The 2375-nt window shown below is 31.9% G+C and overlaps 1 protein-coding gene across 1 annotated transcript in view; it reads right to left on the reverse strand.

The window, feature by feature from the left end:
* Positions 1-1433, reverse strand: part of LOC101992827 (olfactory receptor 52Z1-like) — a 3275-nt gene extending 1842 nt beyond the window's left edge. Inside the window, exon 1 of the mRNA XM_005368875.2 lies at positions 1421-1433. Within this exon, the coding sequence (XP_005368932.2) occupies positions 1421-1433 (13 nt within the window). The remainder of the gene's footprint in view (positions 1-1420) is intronic.
* Positions 1434-2375: the final 942 nt, after the last annotated feature.

Below are 2375 nucleotides of genomic sequence, written 5' to 3' on the forward strand. Positions count from 1 at the left end.
TGCATGTTGGTAGGTGAGACATGCATGGTCTAGAGTGCATGCAAAGGTGAGAAGACAGCTTGCAGGGCCCCATCAGACCCTGGGGACTGAAGTCACATTCCTAGTCTCAGCCTTAAGTCATCTTATTTGCCAACCATCACACGTGTCCAACAGGAAAGTTCTTAATTCCTATTGGAAGACTGTGGAATTTTCATTGTTGGCCTAATTTTTCTAGTACCAAAAGGAGTAATTTGATTAACTAGTCTTTCATACAAATTGTTAAAGACAATAACTGAACAAACATGAAATTTAAAGAGCAGTGCAAAAGTTAAATTTTTCATACTTAAATTAATACTACTTCTGAAGGATCAGCACGTAGAATCAGATAGAGATCCAGATCATTGTTGATTTTCATTCAGAGAAAGAAAATACAGAAAAGTGACAAGGTTCATCACTATTCAACACCTAATACTGGCAGGGTTTTCCAAGGAGCAGAGAAATTTCTATTTTTCAACAAACCAAAAGAACCAGGTGAAAATTTACCAATATTTTTATATCCATGGGACTTGATTTTAGACTTTTTAAAATAATAATTATACCATTGTCTCTGTTCTCTCCCTCAAAACCCTCACACTCACACACTCTGCTGTCTATTAGAATCAGGGTCCTATTCTTTAACTATTTAGAGCACTCAGTAATATTTTAAAATTAATATGTGATATATATATATAAATGACTCATACAGAATTGTGAATTTTCTGCTTTTATAAAACATGCACTTAAGTTGGAAATTTTATAGTGCTGATCATCAATTTCAGCAAAGTCACAGAATACATTTATCAGCAGATTTTGACCTCAACTATAAGAAAACCTAAGTTGAGGATAATGGAAAATTTTCTATTTGAAAATTAACGTACCATAATTTCTAGTACACACAGGCTCAATTTTCCATTCCGGAACCTCACACAAAGTCTACAGGAAATCTGTGTTAAAATACAGCCATCACTCTCCACATTAAATAAATAAAATTAGGATAGCTAGTGTTTAAAATATAATTAGGTCCATGGTTTTATCAAACACCTGAAATTGAAAATTTGCATTCTCTAGAATTGTTTTATAGCAACCACAGTGAAAACATGAGACATTTAAATAGAAGGCAAGCCACATATCAGCCTAGGAATTGGTAGTATAATATAAATATTAAATGATAACCAGATACAATTATGAATATGGATGTTTTCGTTTAATAAGCCTTTTCCTAAACCTTAAAAAAATTTTCATTCAGTAAAATAGTAGGTATCAACTACTTTGCTATCATTTCTTATCACAGTTTCATGTGGGCATAAACCTGGATACCTAATTATATACAAATCTTGTTTGCCCATTCAGAGATGTTATTTTAAGAATCTATAATTTTAGCCATTGATATATTCTGATTTACCTTGTGGATTCATAGCTTCTCTAAGTTGGTAAGAAAGGTAATGTTTTAACTCTTCTCTTAACAACTCTTATTGTGACATCCATCCATAAAACTTCTGTGAAATAGCCATGTCCTTCTGGTATGAGTACAGTGTATGGTATACATACACTTCTCTGTGTTTCTCACTGATATTTTTAGCATTAACCTAGGGAATAGCTTCTCCCTGGGTTGAAAGATCTTTTGAGAATTATTTTTATTGAGTAGCTATTTCCACAGCTGAGACTACAGCTTGAATTTGACTGACTTGGCTATGCCGTTCACACCAGTTAATTGATATTTTCCTTTCTTGAACTGCAATTGGTTATTTTTTAACCAATAATATATATATATATATATATATATATATATATATATATATATATATATATATCTTTGAAATATATGTGTACACTCTTATAATTTCAATGCCCAATTCCCATATAATTCTATAAATATGCAGAAACTTTCTATTTTATGTCCCCTTTGAAATGTGAACACTTCTTTCATCAAAACCAAACTCTTAGGGTATTCATAATTATTTCAATAAAATACAAAATGCCTCTTAGTTTGATTTTTATGTGTATTGCCAAGGAAGATATACAATGTTGTATTTGGAGGACTTCCACTTTAATGTGATTTGAAAATTCATAGAAGGCAGGGTATGCTGTTCCATAGCTTTAATCTCAGCACTGGGAGGCTGAGACAGGTGGATTTCTATGAGTTTGAGACAATCCTGTTCTACATAGTGAGTTTCAGGCCATCCAGCACAACATAGTGAGATTCTGTCTCAGAAAAACAATAAACAAATAAATAAATAGTATTACATTATGCTGTATTGAACAGTTGTATGTTTGTGTAAAAAGTTATAAAAATTAAAAAAAAGAAGTTTTCATATAGGAAACTGAAGGTGAGAAGCTACAGAGAATCTGTCAGTCAA

The sequence above is a fragment of the Microtus ochrogaster genome, unplaced genomic scaffold (assembly GCF_000317375.1).
Source record: "Microtus ochrogaster isolate Prairie Vole_2 unplaced genomic scaffold, MicOch1.0 UNK41, whole genome shotgun sequence".
Classification (NCBI taxonomy): Eukaryota; Metazoa; Chordata; class Mammalia; order Rodentia; family Cricetidae; genus Microtus; species Microtus ochrogaster.